Source organism: Mastigoproctus giganteus, chromosome 12, assembly GCF_048544385.1.
Source record: "Mastigoproctus giganteus isolate SK-2022 chromosome 12, ASM4854438v1, whole genome shotgun sequence".
Lineage (NCBI taxonomy): Eukaryota > Metazoa > Arthropoda > Arachnida > Uropygi > Thelyphonidae > Mastigoproctus > Mastigoproctus giganteus.
Genome location: NC_143586.1, coordinates 19,659,836 through 19,679,905, shown reverse-complemented (window position 1 = coordinate 19,679,905; position 20,070 = coordinate 19,659,836). Strand labels below are relative to the sequence as shown.

The window sequence follows — 20,070 nt, the reverse complement described above, 5'->3', positions numbered from 1 at the left end:
CTTTTTGTGACTATATTAAATAAAATGATTTTCACATTGGACCATTGGCTAAAGAATCATTTCTAGCATGCATTAGGCACAAAGGAAACCATTTCTTGATTTTGAAACATGTGAACATCTTCCCCTCTTGAAAATTGAAATTTACCAAGAGAGTCCCACTATGAAAAAGTGTCTTTTTTTGAATAAAGGTTGTAACTTGCTATTTTGTTTTTCATTAAAAGATTCACTTCAAGAACACAATACATACACACCAAATAATTTCACAATAGCTATAGATTAGAAGAACAACCTAATTTAAGAAATGGTATCTGTTACTTCACTAGTATATTTAGAATGCAAACTCAGTTACATTTTCCATTCCAATTTAAAGCACATCTGTTTTGAACTAACATAATCAACAAACTATGTAGGCTTTATGAATCTTGCTTGCATTGTTTTACAAGCAGGATTCATGAGGTCACATTAGTTTTTCTTTCAACCAGTGAAATGACTTAAACAAGATATTAAACCCATAGTTACAAAATTAATTGTAACTGTAATCACAAGATAAGTACATTTTTGAACATACTGAGACCATTTAAAATTATTATCAGGCCAAATGTACATTAATCACTACAGTTACAACAAACTGGTGTGAAATTGGTGGCTGTTCTGAATAAGCTTGCTTATCATTAGCATTAACATTGAATTTGCTATGAAAAATGCAACTTATTTTAATTGTAAGTGATTAATATATCTGATCAAGAAATAAAATAAATTTTAAAAAGTTGATTCACCAGAATTCCAGAGAGGACATCAATCTTGTCAGTTGATGTCTTTATGATTACAACTATAATAGTTGGAGATAATAACACTGTGCTGCATTATGTTTTTTGCTGTGACTGTTTCGGGGACACTTTTGTCCCTCAGTTACAGCTTGGGCTCTTTAGAAAAAATTACATTTATCCATCAGTTGACTTAAAGTAACTGATATTGTTTTTAATTGAATAACATCACCCAAGTTGGTGACTCTGTTATTTATTGAATACTGTGCCATTAACTGGTCATGTCAAAACACTGCCCTTTGAGTTTTTAATAAATATTGGATTCATCTATTGGTGATGTTATTTGATATGATATTAGTTACTTTAAGTTGATTCATAGATAATGTAATTGCTTTTAAAGAGCCTAAGCCCAAACTCACTGGAGGGATAGAAGTGTTCCCTAGAAAAACATAATGCAGTGTAGTATTTTCTCAAACTGTTTCAATATCTACTTTGAAATATTGAATAGTTTCAATGCAGATATTGAAACAATTTGAGACAGTTTGCAGGTATTTCCTGCTTCTCTACTAAATTGAAGACTGATATGTTCCGTTTTTGGGCATGCCTGTGAGATATTTTGAGTTCTTGTGGGTGAGGGCAATTTAATTTTTGACATGAAATTTTCCAGTCATTTTGCTATAACCTTTCCCCCAGATGGTGCATTCCACTTACTATAGGATGGGTTGGAAGGCTGTCTTTGTAGGCATTGATGCCTCTCAAAAAAAAGGGCATAATTTCATCTCTTCAGACAAGCCACAAAACTGTGGAATCACAGTTTGCAGAAATTCCACAGTTTTAGAGGTTCAGGCTGTGGGACAATAATAATTTTAATTGGCAGATCTCAGGGAACCAATGCTTCATAGCAACCTTCGTAACAGATAACAAAGGGGATCCAGTCCAATACAGCGGCAGCTTCCATACATTCTTTAATGAAGTCTGCATATTTTCATTCTGATTACAGCAGATGACCAATGAAAGTTTGAAAATTATTTCTTCCCCCCCCCCCAACATACTCATTATCTTGCTCAATCAGAAGCTGACCACATAACCAAAACTGTTTCTGAATCATTTCTTTGTTAAGTTATGCAAGGTGTAACATACCTTGCACATAAGCTTTTTAGGCACATCATTTGCATATCTGTAAACTGCCTGTTGTCTTCTCCATGTTCATCTATACAGGATGTCTCAAAAATATTGGTACAAACGTTTAGGGGAGGTAGGTAACATCTAAAGGAATGTGAATTGCATAGGAACCCATAACCGGAAACGTCATGGGAAAGTAGTAGCAGAGACACAAGAAGCAGAAATGACACGACAGCAATTAGTGGCAAACATTTATTTGACATAATATTAACAATGGAGTAAGAGATGGATGCATTTCATGATGTTACAACAGATGCCCGTAGGTTCCACCATGAGACGCGTTGCATGCGTGACACTGACACAGCATGGATTGGCAGACATGGTCCGACACACCTGGAGTTTCTTTGACAGTAGCAGCAGCGCAGACAAGTCTCGCCATGAGATCCATTTCCGTCTCCACAGGCGATTCATACACGATAGATTTGAGGGTCCCCCACAGAAAGAAATCAAGGCTTGATAAATCAGGTGAGTGTGGGGGCCAGGCAACGGGTCCACCACGGCCAATCCATCGACGCCCAAAACGCCTGTTCAAATGGTCACAAACACGCCTTCCATAATGGGTAGGCGTCCCGTCATGTTGAAACCAAATGTTGCGTCTTACATTTTCTGGAACACCGTCAAGTAAACCTGGTAGAACTTGTTCAAGAAAGATCCAATATTTAGCGGAGTTCATGCGGGATGGTAACAGGTATGGGCCGACTAAGCAGTCACTGACCATACCTGCCCACACATTTATTGCGAAGCGATGTTGTGCCGCATGGGGGCACACGCTGTGTGGGTTGTCGTGAGCCCACACGTGAGCATTGTGCTGATTGAATAAGCCTTCCCGGGTGAAATAAGCCTCATCCATGAACAAAACATAGGCTGGAAAATTCAAGTCTTGAACACTTTCTTGGAGAAACCACTGAACAAAAGCCACACGTGCAGGATGATCTTGGGGGAGCAGTAACTGAACCCTTTGGAGATGAAAGGGGTGTAAGGAATCGTCATGCCAGACACGCTGTAAGCTGTAATGAGACACTCCTAAGGCAGAGGCAACAGCACATGTGCTGGTGGTAGGATTGTTCTGGACGGCATTCAACACACTTTTTTCCATGGTGGGAGTTCGCGTTGAATGTGGTCTGCCCGCACTACTCCTGTTACCTCTAAATGTCCCATAATCGCACAAATTTTGATGCACACGTGCAAACAAACGGTGGTCCAGTACATATGTCTGGGAAGTGTTCTCCATAAATTCGTTGAACGGCTCGTCCATTGCCCTCTGCTAATCCATACACTAGGTGCATGTCTGCCAGCTCACAGTTCGTATATCGATGCATGCTCTTCGTGCGGCGAAGAGCATGCATCAATATACGAAGAGCATGCTCTTCGTGTGGAGACTACTGCTTGAATGAGTAAACCAAAAATTTTCCCTCTCGTGAACTGATGAACAGTGCTGTCTACCGACTTACGGTGACTTTTCCTGTTATGGGTTCCTATGCAATTCACATTCCTTTAGATGTTACCTACCTCCCCTAAACATTTGTACCAATATTTTTGAGACACCCTGTATATATAACAACCATTAGTTGATGGATTTTTGTGAAATTTTATATATAGCTCTTTTAGAAAAATTTGTCAAATTAATTAAAATAAGATAAAAATAATTCTTACAATTATTATTTCATTTTTTTTTTCTCATACTTATCACTTAGCTTGCTTATTGCTTATCATATACTGTATATTGTAGCTGAACCACTGGGTATTTTGTTTGTTGCCATGTGCTGATTGGAGGAATGAATGGGCAATATGTTGGATGTGGCAAAAATGGAAAATTCTCAATTTAAACACTGCACACATGAAAGTCATTGCTTTTTCCAATGTTTTTTTTTTGTTGACAGTTTACCAACAGAATTTTCCAATATTTTGTTTGCCAACAAAATATTGGAAAACTTTCCATATTTTTATATTTTCCAATTTTTCCTATAAGAAAACTTCCTTTGTAAAATACATTATATTTCAAATTGTTATTAAAATAAGTAAAGTGTATTACAAACACATTGCCTACTACTATGATAATCATAAATTGAAACCACTTCTTTTGAAAGTTGACCCCTTCTTTCTGCCCTGTCTGCTGTTCAGCACTTAGTAGCAAAGAAGTTGCACAATCTTTCATGTTTAAAATATCAGATATGATAGCTTGGTAACTACCATGTGATATTTAGTCTTTAGAGAGACTGTGTCTTCAATTCTTATTGATGATTGGCCTGAATAATGTTTCTATCACAAGTGACAAGTAAATTTTACAAATAAATCTATGCACATGTGCAGCCAAAGTACCACCTACTGTAAAAATTTCTGGACCTTATGTATTACAAAAAATTAAATTCTTTGATATTCAGGTATTTTTAACAGATTCAATCCTGGAACTTTTTGATCCTTCCTATAAGGACAAGATGTCTTAATTTACTAAAGAACAAACATTTATATACAGCAATACCTTGCTTAGCAAGGTATTGCTCTTCAAACAGCACGGTTTCACTATAACACGGTTTTCAATTCAGTTTGTCAAATATTTACTGTGCATATTAAAACTCATTCAATAGTCTACACATACTCTGTAGGTTTGTGTAAGCTACATATATAGCCTACATATATGCTGCATTGTTGTAGTCTAGGTATGCGTACATACAAAGGATACTAGGAAAGTTTTGCAATATGACGCAACAATGAATCACAGGAAGCTGCTTGTTGCTGCATGTTGAGACATGTTCATACGTGCATAGTAGCCGCCGCGCCAAGTTGATGGGCTCAGTTATTCATTAGTAGTGAGAGTGTAAAGTGCTTGCGATGGCATCGTGGTCACGAAATGAGATAAGGACAGTTTTGCGGTATAATTTCGTGCGTGGTTTAACCATAGACCAGTGCTTAGAAGAAATGACTCTTGCACTAGATGATGATTGTCCACATTGTGCAACGATATTCAAGTGGTATAGAGAATTCCAAAGGGGAAATTTCACTCTGGAGGATTCTGAGAGGCCGGGAAGGCCACGAACGTCAGTTACGGAGGAAAACGTTACTGCTGTGAGGAAAATGCTTGACGAAAACAGGCGAGTGACCTACCAACAGATAGAGGATACTTTGGGCCTAAATGCACCAGTAATTCGTTCGATTCTGCAAGATCATTTGCACGTGAAGAAACTTTGTTCTCTCTGGGTGCCGCATCAACTGACTGAAGAGCAGATGACACGACGTGTGACTTGGTGCCGGGAGATGTTAAAAAAGTTTGATAAGGGACAATCTCGGTATGTGAACAACATCGTGACAGGTGACGAGACTTGGCTGTACTATTACGATCTGCCGACCAAGGCTCAAAACAAAGTTTGGGTCTTTGATGATGACGACACACCCGTAATTGTCAGAAAATCCCGATCTGTAAAGAAGAAAATGATAGCTGTATTTTTCAAATCGAGTGGAAGTGTGGAACGTGTCGTTTTGGACACGCAGAAGACAGTCACAGCTAAGTGGTATACTGAACAATGCCTGCCTAAAGTCATTGGATCTATGAAGAACCTGCGGCCAAAGTGAAGAATGGACACCTGGTACCTCCATCACGATAATGCTGCAGCTCACCGCGCCAAAGCCTGCACCGAATATTTGACCACGACAGGACTGAAACTTCTCGAGCACCCTCCCTACAGTCCAGACCTTGCTCCCTGCGACTTTGCACTGTTCCCGCATGTTAAAATGAAGCTAAAAGGGAGGCGGTTTTCCAGTGATGAGGACCTTCTACGGGCTTGGGACAACGAGTGTGCTTTACTCCCTAGTGAAACTTGGCAGAACTGGTTTAAAGATTGGTTTCGGAGGATGGAGAGGTGTATTGAATGTAGAGGAAATTACTTTGAAAAAATTAAATAAACAAAGCTGTATTGCAAAACTTTCCTAGTACCCTTTGTATATGCTGCGGTGCCAACTATTGTCTCACATGCACATGTGCCAATGCTCCCCTTGGGCAGTCAGCAGCAATGTGCAACAGCGTTCGGTATTCTTAATTCACTTCCAAATTCATTTCACAAATATACGTGGTCTCAATTGTAATCTCAACGATGTCCATTTCCACTTGCAGTCTGCCAAACCCCATGTACTTTTTCTGACAAAATCTCAGTTATCGGTTGATTCAACTGTTGCTCATCTCAGATGCCCAAATTATTTGCTGTATGATTCTTTTCGCCTCAAAGGTGGTATATTGTGCATATGTCCGTTCTGATATTCCCTGTCAGAGACTTGGCAATTTGGAATCTCCTCTCTTTGATCTTCTCTGGCTTAAAATCTCTCTACCTCATTGTGTCAAATTCATCTGTTGTCTCTACCGTTTTCCCAACTCCACTAATCACTTGGAGCTCTTTGACTTCCTCTCTTTGCAACTTGACTTTCTCCAGTCCAACTTTCCTAACAGTGAGGTAATTTTCCTTGGTGATTTTATGTTCACAACTCCAGCTGGCTTCTGTTTACTAGTCACATCGACCCAGCTAGTCGAGATGCTGAGGCTTTTGTAATTACTAATGATCTTGCACAGATTGTTCATTTACTACAAGAATACCGGACAATCCTAATCATACAGCCAATACGCTTGATCTTTTTCTCACAAACAACCCTTCTAAGTACACGGTCGAAGTGAGAGGTCCTTTAGCCACTTCAGATCACAACTTGGTGATTGTCTCTTCTCCAATGGAACCTTTATTTCATGGCTATTCCCAACATAGTGTTGTTTGGCATTACAAAAATGCAAAATGGGATGACCTGCGAGACTTCTTTTCTTCTTTTCCTTGGCCCGATTACTGTTTCAAAAAGTTCTGATGTCAACGTTTGCTCAGATCATGTCAGTGAAATTATTCTTGTAGGAATGGAATCCTTTTCCACAGGTGGAATAAAGGATTTTAAAATCCTTTATTTCCACTTTAAAATCTCGTCCTTTATCTAAACCTTGGTTTTCCAAAAAATGTGCTAAGGCTGTTCAAGAGAAGAATGTTACATATCGTAATTGGCTTCTTTCTAATTCTTCAGTTTTATTTTCTGCCTACACCAAAGCTCGCAAAAATTGTAAAGCAGTTATTAATCAGTCCAAACTTGAGTTTGAACAGGCTAAGAGTAGAAAACTTGCTTCTTGCCCTAATGGTAGCCAAGCATTCTGGTCTCTTGCCAAAGCTATTGGCCGCAACTTTTGCCCATCTTTGCTCCCACCTCTGTCCAAACCAGATGGTTCTGTTGTCACTTCAGCCAAGGATAAAGCTGGCCTGCTAGCATCCCATTTTTCTTTCAACTCATGCATTAACGATCTTGGTAAAACACCTCCCACTATTCCCAACACGCTCCATTCAATGCCTCCTGTGGTCTTCCGTCAAAAGGATGTCAGAAGGATTTTGACGAATCTTGATGCTAAGAAAGCTCCAGGTCCTGATGATATTTCTCCACTTGTTCTCAAAACCTGTGCTCCTGAACTTACTCCTATTCTTTGCCGCCTTTTGTCACTTTCTTATTCCAAAGGTGTTTTTCCTTCTGCTTGGAAATTTGCTCATATCCAGCCAGTTCCTAAAAAGGGTGACAAACCCCTCCCATCCAATTATTGTCTCGTTGCAATTACTTCTACTCTTTCTAAAGTAATGGAAAAATCAATTAAACGCCAAATTTTAAACTACTTAGAAACCTTCTGTCTGATCAACGATCGCCAGTATGGATTCCATCATTGTCGATCCACTGGTGAAATTCTGGCTTATGTTACCCATTTATAGACTAATTCAATGGAAAGGTTTGGTGAAACACAAGTAGTTGCTCTTGACATCTCAAAGGCTTTCGATCGTGTTTGGCATAAAGGTCTTCTAAAGAAGCTTCCATCTTATGGTTTGCCAACTGTTTTTAGTAATTGGTTATCCAGTTTTCTCTCTGATCGCTCACTGAGGGTGATGGTAGATGGCTCTCTGTCTTCTAACTTCTCCAGTAATGCCGGTGTCCCCCAAGGTTCAGTTCTTTCCCCCACTCTTTTCCTCTTATATATTAATGGCCTTCTTCCATTGACTGGAAATCCTATCCATAGTTTTGCCGATGATAGCACATTGCATTCCACTTTCCATTTTGAAAAACCTTGTCCTCCTCAATCAGCTTCAACTTCTCGAAACTCCGCTACCAATTCCTTAAATGCCGATCTTCAGGTAATTCTCCAGTAGGGCAAAGACAACTTAGTTGATTTCAACCCTTCTAAAATTCAGTCGTGTCTTATATCTCGTAAAAAAAGATTCTTCTGCTCCTATGCTTATCTTTGGGGATTACTCTGACTTCTAATCTCTCTTGGCACAAGCACATTACAAATATTGCTTCTTCTGCATCTAAAAAAACTTGGTTTTCTCTTTTGCTCTCGGCGTTACTTTTCTTCGAAACAGCTGCTCACTCTATAAATCATAAATCCGCCCTGCCATGGAATATTGTTCCCACATCTTTGGTGGTGCCCCCAAAACCTCTCTCAAGCTTCTTGATTCCATTCAGAAGATGGCAGTTAGGTTAATTAATGACTCATCTCTAACAGAGTCTCTGCACTCGCTGTCTCATAGACGTACTGTTTCTGCTGCATGCCTCTTCTACAGATACTTCCATGGGCACTGTTCTTCTGAATTAGCTTCTATAATTCCTGCTCTCTCTTTCAAAACAGTCCGAACACGTGCCGCCACCAGCCAACATCCATTTACTGTCCAACTTCAAACTCAGAACCAACTTTTCATCTTCCTCGTTTATTCATTCAACTGCCGTTTTGTGGAACAACCTTCCTTCATACGTATTTCCTGAAAATTACAGTCTACAGAAGTTTAAGTCCAGTGTCAACAAATATTTTCTTTCGTCTTCTCAACCTCCAACCCAAGCACGGCACTAAGTACTATTGGTTCTAACACCTCTCGTGTTTGGGGTTTACATAAAAAAAAAAAAAAATTCCATCCTGACGAGATGACATGATAGCTTTTCAAACTTTTAATTTCACAATTTATTTTTTACAGGGATAAAGGGTTAAATACAATTTCGATTGTATTTAACCCTTTAAATACAATAGAAAATATATTTGCATGTTAGAAATCACTGCCAACAACATGTGTTCTGTTTTGCAGCATGTTTTACCCCATTTGGCAAATGATTTCACTGGTTTTGAATTGCGAATTCACACAATTGCTGAAGACATTGTGAAGATCGGAAAAGACTTGGGATTCGAAACTGGACACTGCCAATGTTGTTGTTGTTATTTGGTTTTTAGGAGCATTAGCAACTAAGGCCATATTGCTCTGGGGATATGCGTTGGTCATTCCTTGACCTTTCCACATCCTCCATATTTGGTGGCTCACAGGCTTTAACCCCGGTCTAATCAAGAAGCGTGTGCTATGCACTGCTTCTCCTGCCCACCTGGCTATGGAGGCGCCACTGCCACTGTACATGACTGCATTGACTTGCATACAAATGACTTAGATGATGCAACTCTCCTTGAACTTGATGAGAAAACTGCATATGAAGAAGAGAGAAAACATTCTGAACTAGATAACACTGAAAGCACCAAAAGAATTTTCAGCAGAAGAATTGGAGAAAGTTTTTGGTGGGGGGTGACTTGGCCTGCGAGGTGATTATGAATGGAGATCTGGATGTTGAACATAGCATCAAGATACGGAAAATTTTACAAGATGGTATTCAATGCCACAAAATCTTGTATGCCGTGAAAAAGAAGAGACGACTTCACCAGACTTTATTATTGAAATACCTAAATAAACAATAAAGCTTTTTTCTTATCTCATCATATTACCTTTTCATTAATAAAATTTTTGCAGTATTTTTTATTTCAAATCTTTTTAATTGACTATCAAGCACAAATTGTTTATAGATTTATTATAATTTGTTTATAGACTTTCTCTGGTACACATTCAATTAAAACCCATTATAATTATACCTCGATTTCACCTTACACGGAACAGTTTTGGTACCAATTATCAATGCCACACGGGGTATTGCTGTACTAGATAGTCACAATTGTTTATTAATCATGTGACCTTTTGGGTATTGGACATGCTAATGTAGAGATGCATTAACGTGTAAAGTGTCATGTGAAAGACTGATGGTAAGAGCATTATTAGCTTGTGGCATGAGCTGGCACAGGATGCTAACCTTACCAACATATTTACGCTTTTTTGTTTCTGATTTTATGTTCTGTATAACCTTGTGCATAGTGATTTAAAATTTTTTTTCAGTTGAATAGTATCTCATTATTTCTGATTTTTTTTTTTTTTTTTTTGTTAGTTACTATTAGAATTTAAAAATGAGCTATTTTGATTGCATGTTGGTAGATGTGATTTGGTTATTGGATGTGCCAGTGAGGCATTGGATTATCTGATGTTGTATTACTGACTTGAAATTAATATTGCCTGCATTTATATTATTATTTTAAATTATTTTAATTGCTACTGTTTCACATTCCCAGTGCAAACATGTATTGGAGTACTTCTTAGCAGGCATTGTGTATATAAACATCTCCTGTTTGGGTTGTCTGTAAAATACAAAACAGTTGCTACTAAGCACTGTCAGAGAGACAGCTTGAGCACTTGTATAATTTCTGATAAGTGCAGGGCTGCATTTGCATTGGTGGATATGTCACATCATGGCCTACATTGCCAATGTGCCATAAAACACAAATCATCATCATTTTCATTTGGACTGTACTATGTTAAAAAAAAAATTACAGTTAAAATGATTTATATATTTGTGTGATGAGAAAGATAAACTTTTTTGTATTAAAGCTTGTTTTGTAAAGCACTTCCAGATATTTTTGCTTTAAAATGTTACAAGGAATTATTTCTTATGTTTTGTGTGAAAGTCATAGTAAATAAGACATACCTATAGATAGCAATGAATGACACACACCAAATATGGAGGATGCGGAAAGATCAGGGAATGACCACCGCACATCCCGGAGCAATATGGCCTTAGTTGCTAATGCTCCTATAAACCAAATAACAAACAACAAACAAACAAACGAATGACACACTCTACATTTAAATTAAATTCAAATTAGATCAGCAGTGGTACATACCAAATATGCATACACAGCATTAACTGTTCACTGTTCTGTTCTCTTCTCTTTAAATTGTTCTTATGATAATATACTCTGTGGCATTTTAAGACAATTTATGTTCAAAGTAATCAATGGGGGGGGAGCCTTTAAGTTATATCTGAAAGAATTTACAACTGTTCCAAGGCTAATTATTATGTAAAATTTTTTTTTATCATATTCTGATGATTTGCTAAGCATTCTTGGAATAAATACTAAAGAAGATATGCTTCTCAGTGGCATTCTTTATTTCAGCTTTCCATGTATAAATAACTTATGCTAGTCAAAATAATTCTGTTTCCTCTTAATTAAGGTCATGTTCATTTTCTATGCAGTGTTATATTTCAGGAACTTTCAATTTTTTTTTCTTAAATTAATTGAGTTCTTGTATTTTCTGTGATTTAATTGATTAATTTTCTGTGATTATGTGAAAAGTAAATTACATTCTCAACAATGAAATTAGTTAGCTAATTAGTGTATTTTTAATCAATGATTGATTTATCCAGAAGAAATGAAAACATAGCCTCTAAAATCAAGCGAATTATAATAATAAAAAAAATTATTTATGACTTACAAATGTTAAAGAGTTTTTATTCTTCATCATCATTGACTAAATGCATACTCATTGATCACTTACTGTTGGCTCGGCACTTGTTGTTGGTTTGTTGCCCAAGGAGTCGTCTTCTTCAGAAATGCTTCAAGAGGCATTTGTTTCCAAGATAATCTTCTCTTTTCTTTATAAATTTCATGATAACATGCATAAGCATTTTTTAAAGGCATGCACACATTGCAATTAACACGATACATACAAGTGAGATTGCAACTAACACAATTCGCATGGAGTAACAAGTTTACAAAGCTTTAATAAAAAAGGAATGAAGAAAAGATTCTGAAAATGTATTTATGTTTTTTATATGATTGACGATTTCAGTGAAGGGAAACACAGTTCGCCATAATAATGTAAAAGCCCACAAAATTCCAGCTATCAGTATTTTTGCAAATGCAATAACATCGAGTTTACTACCCATTTATAATTGCTTGCACTAACAGATAAGCCCAATAAACCGGAAAGTGCAAATTGTTTTTATGTTTTATGGTCGTGACCTCCAGAAATGTTCTTTAGAAAAATATCACAAAGGCATTCAAAATTGATTCTTATAACAGAACATATGATAATGATGAAAGTGTAGTGAATTTTAATGATTTGAATTGGTAACTAATACAATTTACCCTTGTAAAAATTACCTTTTAGAGAGATAAATAGCTTAGTTATAAAGCAAAAATTTCAACTTCCAAGGTCGTGGAACGAATTACCAAAAAACAATGTGATATTGGGTTCACATTATGATATTTTCACGACACGATGGTGTCTCTGGAATGGATTAATATCGTAAAGTGGGATACACGGGATACGGTATTTATGAATGTTTAACATTCATTTTTTGCAATTAATGTTCATATTTTCAATTATGTTGATAACTGATACTTGAAAAAAAAGAACTCGTAAAGCGAGAACTGTATATGTTAATTGCTATACTGAAGCACAGAATAAATATTCTGCTTGTGGCAGTGCATTAACTGAAAGAATGAATGAGCAATATAGGATGGATGCATAGAAAGAAAAATTCTCAGTTTAAGCTCTGAGCACATTAATCCTTTCATTCATGAGGTTGCCAAATGTGCATGAGTTACACTATGGCAGCTCTGTGGAGAGAATTTTTTCATAGAATTCTTAGAAAATTGTAAAAATTAAAACTCTAACTGTAAACATTAATTTGGTTCTTATTCTGAACTGATTGCTCAACATTAGAAAATGAAGTCATTACAAATCTTATTGCCCTTCTCTGTAGTCACTTAAGCAAATCAAGTATTTTTTATAAATCTGTAAAAAACATTTTTTTTTAAAATCATAAAATTGCTAAAAAATTTATTAAAAAACTTGTGTGTAGACAATGGTCAACAACTGTAATCTGTTTTCAAAGCAATTTTTGTGCTGCCATTTAATAAAACTCTGCCTACTATTTAGTTGAAAACGGAAATAAGAGATGGCAGCATATACTGAAAGATTTCAAAACAATTTATAAGTTAATACATGCATTATTTAAATGACACATGGAACAACCTTGGAGAACATATTTCATACTCCATAAAGTGATTACTATTTGAACAGCTGTCATTTTGTTATTAATTTACTAAAATATAAATAATCAATTATTATTATTTGTTTATTCTAATGATCACCAAAGATCTGTGAAATAAACATGTATTTTCTGCTTTCAATTTTTATGAAAACCCATGAAAAAAAAAAGTACACTACGTGTTTACTACACATTACATTGTGAGGTATACCTTGCTATTTGTTTATTTTATTACACTACAGAAGGTTCATGAAATGTATCATATTTTCGATGTTTATTAAAAAATCCAAGAGAAAATAAGTGAAATACATTACAAAAGCTGTGTGAATACTGCACTGTTAGAAATACAGTAAAATCACTGGACAACAGTGAAACAAAAAAAAATTACTTTTATTTATTATATAAAATGCGTAAGCAAAGGACAAAAATTAGTAACCCCTGTTTTTAATGCCTATGGAAAATAAATTCCTGCTTTATGAGTTTTTGCTTTACGAGCGCATACTAGGAACAGATTAGCTTGTGAAGTTGGGAACTACCTGTATATGATATATGTGTAATTGCTAGATTTCTGTTTGTCTGAATTTAATGAAATATGGGATGGCTTGACAAATCTTTCTGAAAGCACTAAATACAAAAACTTTCATGAAAATCCATCCCCTGGGATCATTTATGGAATATGTGGTTTCCTTTCCTTTCATTTCATGTCATTGGAACAGTTAAACATTTCACATTACTTTTAATTAATTTGTATGTATACACAGAGTTTTTAACTATGAAATATGCTGGCAAACAGTAGTTATCAGAATTTATTGCTTTTTTATAGGTATCATACACCTAATGTTGTATTTATCAAAACTGAAGATCCCGATTTGCCTGCTTTTTACTTTGACCCATTGATTAATCCTATATCCCATAGGCATGCGGTGAAGGTAAGTTCTTATGAAGTTTCATCTTTTTATTATTATTTTTTTCCCCCCATTGTATAATGAGAACAGTTAGGGAATGAATATCACCTGGTGATTTCTGTTTGTACCACAGTTTCTTTCTGAAGAATTATCCGCAAGCATTTTCCAATTTTCTTTATTGTGTAAAATCTGTAATGGTTAGCATGCATATGATAATATCAAGTATCTTTTTAAGGAATATTAAAGAGATAGAATGGTATTTACTTTATAATTGTAAACTTATATGATTTGCTTCATTTTCTATTTTATCTTTACATACAAAAAAAAAAAAAAATTAAAGTGTAATTAAATTCAAATGTCAGATTCTCTTTCTGCTAGAATGAACAGTGACACAAATAAAAAAAAAAAAAAGGCGAATTTCTCTTTCTCTCTCTGTCTGTGTCATTAGTGTTGCAATTCTTCAGAAATGTTTGAACTTGCAAACTATTACAAGATATCATTAATAATTTCAGTAATTAATGGCAAGATAAAGGCAAGACAAAAATTATGTCAATATATTTTTTAGAAAAATCTTTTTTATTATATATTATATTATGTTATAGTAAAAGGTTTAGGACTTGAATGCAGGAACTTTACTAGACGAACAGGTTAATGCAAAGCATCATTTTAGTTTGTAGTAAATAGTAATAGTAGAGGCATGTGAGGCAAGAAAGCAAGCTTATGTAGCATCAGCCAAAAAAAAAAAAAAAATTTGCACATCCATTCCCTCTAAACGTTTGTTCGGTTCCTCCTTGAATTTATTTAAGCTATCAATTTCCACAACAACAGATGAAAGTTTGTTCCGGCAATCAACTACCCTCTGGCTAAAGGCAAATTACCGCACCTGTATTCTATAACTGTCTTTCCTCAATTTGAATTTATGCCCCCTCAGGTTCATAATCAGAGCAAGAGGAAGAATCCCATCAGAATTGAGCCTGCCCAACCCATTCAAGGCCTTATACACCCCAGTCAGATCACCTCGCAGGTGCCTAGTCTCCAGATGCTGCAATTTGCAGAACTTTAGCCTTTCTTGGTAAGACCACGCCTTCTTTCCCCCTCACCAATCTTGCTGCCCTTCTCTGTACATGCTCAAGCAAATCTACATCCTTCATAAAATTAGGCCTCCAGACCTGTATACAGTACTCAAGGCATGGCCTGACCATTGAATTTCAATGGTCAGGAAAAATCACCTCCTTTTCCCTGTTAGCAAAATTCCTTTTCCCCATGACCTGCCCTGGCAGCCTGTCTGCATTGCTCAGAAAACTTCATATCTGACTGCACAATTACTCCCAGGTCTTTTTCATTTTCTACCACCTTAAGTGTAGTACCACACAGTTTGTACGTTTCTCTGGGGTTACTTCGACCCATATGCAGTACTTTGCATTTGTCAAAGTTAAACTTCAGTTGCCACTTCTTAGCCCATCTGCCCAAATTTTCTAGGTATGTGATAATTACTCGTGTCACGCTTAGATCCCATTTTGTGATATGCACTGATCGATATCTAATCAGGAAAAGACCTATATAATTATTTACCTGTGCATTCTCAAGGTTGAATAAATATCCCTATGTAATTATTTACCTTCTTTTACATAAGTCACTTAGGAAAAGGCCTTTTGCTTTGGGTTCCATAATGCACGAGGAATATTGTTGCATCTGAAAGAGCAGGACTAAAATATTTAACTGAAATATTTACAAACTATACGAATATTTAAAAAATACTAAACTATTTACAAATACTGTATACAATATTCATTAATATACAAAAAATGTTACATTGGAACAACAAATGTTAGACAGGGAAGCACGTGCACGAGGTTGCTGAATGTTATGGAGGCAGTTGTCAATAATTAATTGCCTTGCCCTCTTCTCCCATTGGCTCAAATAAATATCACTAGGAGGAAAACGTTTTTAATGTATAGAGAGATTTAATATGTATTTTTGATGGCTGTAATGCATTACATTGGCTAATTGTTGCTAGGCATGTATACAGTATGTTAATATTTTGGAATACATTACAAATTCATTTTCAAATCTAAATTTGTTTTGGATTTTATGGTGAACCACAACAGAATTATCAAATCACCATTTAACTTAGTTATTAAAGGTTTCATTCTGTATTATAATTTTTGAAATATCTCTTCATGTATATACTGCATGGCAACTTAAATTAAAACAACTTAGTTTTGTATTAGTATTATCACATGGTGCAAGGAAGACACAGGCTTTTGCTCCACCAGCCAAAAAAAATAATATAAATAAAAAATAAGTAAAAAATAAACAATAATAAATACTTAAAAAAAAGTGAAATATATAAAAAATAGAAGATACCAGTTTTGCCTCCTTACATTGGCAAATAACCTGCCGAACCTTGAATTTCTCCAGGCTATCGTCCTTAACTACCCATGGAGGTACATAATTTTCTTTTTGGCTGAACGAAAATTTCCTGTAATTCTAAATTTCTTTACCTGTAATTCACTTTATGGTCCCTAGTTCTGGAATCATTTATGACAGTGAAAATTGTTTTGCCTTCATTCATTTTACTATCCCCTCTCAGAGTCTGAGGCACTTGGTTGAAAGCTTGGTAGCTCACATATTCAAAGTCTTTCTCATCTATAGTTTTTTTTTTTTTTTTTTTTTTTGGACACAGTATTCCAAGTACTGTTTACAGTTGCCCTATATACCTAGAATTATGACTTCATCATCAATCTGTTGCTTATCTCTCTAAGCAAATGTTTGATAAGTTATTGATACAATGCCATGTTCCTTTCTTCCTTTGTTGCTATCTAAACTGCTTAGAGAACTTTCCCATTGTCTACCCATATCATAATTCCCAAATACCTTTCTTCCTGTATTGTTTTTAATTTAGCTCCACCAAGTGTCTGAATTATTTTGGGGTTGCCATTCCCTAAGTATAAGACCTTATATTTTGCTCCACTAAAACATAGCTGCCTTGCCTGTCCTTTTTAAAACTTTACTCATACCATGGTGAAAATCATCATTCGCTATTTCTGGGTGGCACCACATTTCCTTTAGCTCTGTATTATTATGTGAGGATTAGTTGTCATAATTAGTTATTCAGATTTGTTATTTAATTGAAAACACTCCTGACATTTAAGTTTGTTTTCCATAGCATTAAATCTCCCATTCATTTGAAACCTCACTATTCTCAGCACATGTTGCCAATATTGGCTTTTGTAGCCACAGACAAGAGCAGACTCATATTATAAGATAAGTGTGTCTGTATTGCCATCCCCCAACTGTCAGCTTCCCCCCAAATCCTTTGCCAATATAATTGAAGAGACTTCAATTATATTGGCAGAGACCCTCATACCATCTTTGTTCAAATGATTCTGTATCTATAAAATAGTTTCCTTCCACCTACAAGTGCAGGACAGCCACTGATAAAATTCAAAGGCCTCACTGATTCTGTCAAGCTTTGAGTTAATCCACAAGGCTTCCAGCTGCCAATAGGCATATAGTTCCTCCTATCATGCCTGGGCTGAATTTCAGACACACACATATTCTGACCTAACTCATGATATTTATTCAGTAGATCATCAGTTCATGTGCATTTAATATTATTGGCTTGCTTCTAATTCTTCAGTTTCATTTTCTGCCTACACCAAAGCTCACAACATTTGTAAAGCAGTTATTAATCAGTCCAAACTAGAGTTTGAACAGGCTAAGACTAGAAAACTTGCTTCTTGCCCTAATGGTAGCCGAGCATTCTGGTCTCTTGCCAAAGCTATTGGCCGCAACTTTTGCCCATCTCTACTCCCACCTCTGTTCAAACCTTTTGTCACTTCAGCCAAGGATAAAGCTGACCTGCTAGCATCCCATTTTTCTTCCAACTCATGCATTAATGATCTTTATAATATTATTATAAAATTTATAATATTACAGAAAGAAAAGAAAATTAAAAGATATTTAAACAAATGAAGGAAGAATAAAAATTTGTCTACTAAACTCTTTAACCTAATATTCCTTTACTCCTCTTGAATATAACCTGACATAGCTAACGGGCATACATCTTCTCTTTGTGCCAACTGCCAGCTTCCAATCAGTAATTGGCAGTTTGGCGCCTCCGTAGCCAGGTGGGAAGGAGCAGCAGTGCGTAGCACACGCTTCTTGATTAGACCAGGGTTTGAGCCCGTCACCACCAAATACGGAGGATTCAGGAAGGTCAGGGAATGACCACCACATATCCCCGGAGCAATATGGCCTTAGTTGCTAATGCTCCTAAAAACCAAATAACAAATAACACAACAACAATTGGCAGTTTGTAGTTACAATCAATAATTTCCACTGCATTGGCAGGGAATTACTGTTAGAGACAAAGTTTTTAAACAGGATGTCATTAGCATTGTTTTCATATCTTAAATAAATAGCAGATTACCATATTGGGTCTGCTGTATATTTTAAAGTTGTACAAACTCAAACACAAAATTTGTTATATTGTGAGTACTAAGACTTTTCCATTTTAAATAGTTAAAAGTCTGCCAATCTATAAACATGAGACTGGGCAGTATATTTCTTGTGCTGTACACATTCTCATGAATTTTATGTTCAACAGTTTTACTTTGAGTGAATTATGGAGGTGGGTTAACAATAATGGTTGTATTCCATGTGCTGTTCAGTACAAGTTGCTTATTGCATCTTAGTTTTGACTGGCAACTCTATTCATCCAGATTTTCATAGGGATTTTGCTGCTCTTTTTTACACCATCCCAGTAGGGTAAAATTATCACCAGGTTAATTGTCATAAGGATTTTTGCCCTATTATGATGTTTTTAAACTATCTGACAAACCGCAAGTCATTCCAGTAACCTATTACACCTTCACAGGTTATGCATACAAATCCCTTAATTTGTATGTTTATGCATTGCTTATCCTTTGGTCATTTTATAGGGAACAGAGCCACTTCCTGATGACGATGAAGATTTTGAATTGCCTGAACATGTCCAACCTTTCCTTCAAGACTGTCCACTATACACAGATAATACTGCAAATGGAATTGCATTGTTATGGGCACCAAGGCCATTTAACCTTCGTTCAGGACGAACACGAAGAAGTATAGACATACCATTAGTTAAATTATGGTAAGTATTTTAAATGACAGCCAATATTTTTTACATTTAGTATCTCCCCTCCCCCATAACATTTCACTTATAATCACTAAATATTTTAGTCAGCCTTTAGATATTCATTAGTTTTACTTTTGGATTTTCAGTTAAGCTCAGAGGATATAGCTATTTTTATATATATTTAATACTGTTATACTGCATTACCAAAAGATATTGGGAGATTATGGGGTGGAAAAAAGTAAAGATAAATATTACAACTCATAACCCAGCAGTAGGTACATTAGGCAATGTGGTGGAATTATACACACACTGGACAAAAAAAAAAAAAAAAAAAAAAAAAAATTCAATATCAAATTGGGCTGCATTTGTTTCTTATAACAGCAAGTGTGTGGCATGGCATGGATTCTATAAGATCTTTTATTGTAACCCATTCTTATAGCAAAACATCACATAACTGTCACAAGTTGAATAAAGATTACTTTTTTGCTGAATAGCTCTCTTCAGCATATCCCACGTTCTCAGTAGGATGGAGATGAAGTGAATGTGAAGACCAGGGGGAATGGTGAAAATCCGTGTCATGTTCCCCAAACCATTCTTGCACAATTGTGGAATGATGCGCTGTTGCATTGTCATCCAAAAACTAGCCACTGCCTTCAGGATAAAATGTAGCATTGAGGGGTGCAGTAGATCTGATACAAAATTCAGGTACTGCCAGGATGACCTTTCAATGGACCCATTCCATTCCAAGGAAATCAGGCGACAACTCAGCGTTGTTATGGGCCTATATGAGAGTTTGAAGGACAGGGTGGATGCCCTCGAAAGATCTAAATTGAGGGGCCCATCAGGCTTTCAG

General features: G+C 36.0%; 1 protein-coding gene across 1 annotated transcript in view; it reads left to right on the top strand.

Annotated features, from left to right (window-relative positions):
- The window catches only part of Prp8 (pre-mRNA processing factor 8), a 247,399-nt gene that overhangs the window by 56,139 nt on the left and 171,190 nt on the right, over positions 1 to 20,070 (top strand). Inside the window, exons 8-9 of the mRNA XM_090386973.1 lie at positions 14,014 to 14,119; positions 19,042 to 19,232. Of these exons, the coding sequence (XP_090243099.1) occupies positions 14,014 to 14,119; positions 19,042 to 19,232 (297 nt within the window). The remainder of the gene's footprint in view (positions 1 to 14,013; positions 14,120 to 19,041; positions 19,233 to 20,070) is intronic.